This window comes from Limulus polyphemus, unplaced genomic scaffold, assembly GCF_000517525.1.
Source record: "Limulus polyphemus unplaced genomic scaffold, Limulus_polyphemus-2.1.2 Scaffold5571, whole genome shotgun sequence".
Lineage (NCBI taxonomy): Eukaryota > Metazoa > Arthropoda > Merostomata > Xiphosura > Limulidae > Limulus > Limulus polyphemus.
This window is the reverse complement of record NW_013671181.1, coordinates 24,392-27,762: the sequence shown is the minus strand read 5'-3', so window position 1 is coordinate 27,762 and position 3,371 is coordinate 24,392. Positions and strand designations below refer to the sequence as shown.

The 3,371-nt window shown below is 32.2% G+C and overlaps 1 protein-coding gene across 1 annotated transcript in view; it reads left to right on the top strand.

Annotated features, from left to right (window-relative positions):
- Nucleotides 1-3,371, top strand: part of LOC106472740 — a 14,592-nt gene that overhangs the window by 4,143 nt on the left and 7,078 nt on the right. The window contains exons 2-3 of the mRNA XM_013933397.2: nt 1,107-1,385; nt 2,318-2,446. Coding sequence (XP_013788851.1) covers nt 1,158-1,385; nt 2,318-2,446 — 357 coding nt within the window. The 5' untranslated portion in view covers nt 1,107-1,157. The remainder of the gene's footprint in view (nt 1-1,106; nt 1,386-2,317; nt 2,447-3,371) is intronic.

Genomic DNA, 3,371 nt, shown 5'->3' with positions numbered 1-3,371 from the left:
AGTTTAGAGAAGGGAAACAGTGAAGCTGTTAATGAAGTTACCACCACTGATGTGACTGTTACCGATAATGGAACATTTTTCTGATGTAAATCAAAAAGAGCAAAGGTCCTAAGACTGAGCCCTGAGGTACCCTACTTGTGACATTAATCCAGTTTGACTGATCTCCATTTGAAACAACCCTCTGCTTTCTTCCATTCAGCCATTCTGCTATCCAGTTTGCTAACTTATCCCATATATCTATAAATATTTTTTTTTACAAGCCTTTTATGTTGCATATTGTCAAATGCTTTCTGAAAATCCAGAGACACCAAATCTACACTCTTACCCTCATTTACAATAGCAGTAACCTTTTCAAAGAACATTAAAAGATTTGTAAGGCAAAATTTTCCCATAGAGAAACCAGAAAATACATGCATGTAGTATTATGCTAATATTATGTATTATATTTCTTGTTTAAGTAAGTGTAGAGTTTCTGTATTTATGAAAAAGAGGTGAGTGACTGTGTGTCTGACTGTAAAGCACCAGAAGCCTTGTGGTGTTCAACATTCTCTGGGAATATATAATTCATATTAATGTTATCTTGTAGCAGTCAACAAAATAAAAACTAACCAACCCCCACAATGTTAACAAACACCAAACCTGAGGTCTAGCTTACAGAATGTAGTTTGTTAATCAGCAGCCTGGACTGTATAGCTGGGAACTGTGGTTGGGATATCTTTGGTTAACAGGTAAAAGAAATGAATACACTTATAATTCATACAGTGTTTTGGTATTTAGGAAAAAAACACTATCAAAGTTAATCAATAACGAGAGGTGTGCCATTCAAAATCCTATATATATATATATTAATTTTTTTATTCTTTTTATGCTCAGATATTCACTGTAAATCCAAATGAATGGAGGCACAAAGTTTCTTATAATATTAAAGGTGTATAAATAGGAAGAGTCATGACAGAGATCACAGTAGATTTATTTATGGTGAAAATTTTTTACACAGAATGGATTTTTTTCAACATTTTATCAAAACTATGTTAAATTTTTACAACACATTAGATGGCAACTTTTTCTAATACTTCAGAACTTGCATCTTTATTTGTAATTATCAGATTCAACCGCTACATTGCTTGAGACAGTCACCTGGTAAGGAACAAGCAGCCATGTCATCTAGTTCTCACACAGCAGAGAAATCTAGCAGCAGTGAGTGTCAGAAAGAAAAGGACATTCAAGGATGTCACCATGGAGATACCAACACTGCCAAGTGTGAACATTCTCATCACCAAATGGATCCTGAAGTTGCATGGCTGTATGAAGCAACTCATAAAGGAAATAGACCACCAGAGGAAACATGCAAAATATATGATCAACATGCAGACGACTATGAAAAGGTATCTTATAAAACAGAAATAAGTGGTATCCGTATTTTGTTATGGCACAATAAATATACTTCTATATACCACGGTAATTTATTTGTTTGAATTATATGTGTTACTTAAAAGTATCAATTTAATGTCTGTTTTTGTCAGATTTTGCACACACATCCTGAATGTGCTTTTTTTCTTTTATTATTACTCTGATGTAACAGGGTTGATAACTTGGAACCAAAATGTGGCTTTTTTGTAGAAAGTATTAAACATATTTGCAGAAATTTGTCTAAGGATGAGACACTATTCTATGAGGAAGAATCCCTGAAGAAGTGAAAATTGAGATTATGGAGAATTAAAAATGTACTAAGTTACTTATAAGAAGATGCTTTAACCAACTAAATTACAAATGTCACAAGTATTGGTTATCACTTCCTTTATTTGTAAGAGTACAATACTTCTTCTACAGACATGCTCAGCAAGTAGAAATGATGTTTCAAATCTCTGGTCTGACTTATCATTATAAAAGAAAATATTTTGATATCATCTTTAAAAATGACATTTTGTTAAAAACAAATTCTGAACTTAGTAAGCTAAGTGACAAAGATTGAGAATCTTGCCAAATTCTGTTCTTACAAACTAATATTGTGAGTAATGAGAGGTTACAGATCCAACAACATAGTTGGTTAACACACCTGCACAGTGAGTTGAATTACTGGTTTAAATCATGGTCAGTTTTACTATAGATATAATCAAGTGCAACTAATATTAATTTGAGTGAAGTGTTGATAATATTTTGATATTCAGCAGCTTTCTATGTTGTAACTTTCTTATTTCTTACTTAATGTCATCTCAAATGTATTCAAAATATTTTTACAAAAATCAAGTTTCATGTTTTGACAGAAATCATATTACATATTCTTTTATAAGTGCTTCTGTCTCTTTGTGTTTTCTAGTTTGCAAGTAAATTTACATGTGAAGAATGGTCCCTTGTTGTAACTGATGTGATAGAAACCAAGATCCTGAAGGATAAAAGTTGTAGAATCTTAGATGTTGGAGCTGGGACTGGTGCTAATGGAAATCTGGTACTTAAATTCAAAGTGAAACATTTATTTAAAATACATAAAAAATTTCAAAACTAGAACTTTATTATGATTCATACAAAAATATAATAGCATGCAAGTTGATACTGGAATGTTATAATATGTGAAAATATTTCATTATAATATCAAGATTTTTTTTACTGAATAATAAACTTAGCCAGTAAATGTACAGAAGTGATACAGCTGTTACGACAGCGGAAGTCACTAGACGCTGCTGGCGCATGCGTGACTGAGTTTCTCGAATTACCAGGAACTCCTTGAATGCTGGAGATGCCTCTTTGTTAGTATATAAGCCTGGTGAGAAAATCCAGCGGAGTTAAGCGAAAAGTAGTCACGGTGAGTTTTGAGTAATTTATGATTCTGTTTCGAGCTAGTGTGTGTTTTGCACTGGTAAAGAGTGAAATTATCGAGATTGTGAATCGCTGTGATTTATAGTGTGTATTATAAACGTTGTTAAGTTTAAAAGTGCCGAGAAATGTACTAACTGTGGAATTACTGTGTACTAAAAGTTTGTATCGAGAAAGAATAAACTGTTTTAATCAAGAATGGACTTGTACCGCTGAAGTTCTTCGGAAAGAATTTCTACTGGAAATTAACAAACAAGTAGATATGTAACATAGCTATAAAAGCACAAAATAAAAGTAGAATAGAACATAGTAATATTTAAGAAAAAAAAAGGTATTTGTTGTTATTCTGCTGCTTATTTTTCATTTTTAAAACACTTGAAATTGCAGTCAAGACACCTAAAGCTTTAGAGAGGTCTCTGGTGGATCTGGGGACCTACAATGCTAACAGTTAGGTTCTAATACCCACACTGAGCACAGCACAGATAACACCATTTGTGTAGCTTTGTACTTAATAACAAAAAAAAAAAAAAATAAACGTTCGTTAAAGAAAAATAAATTAG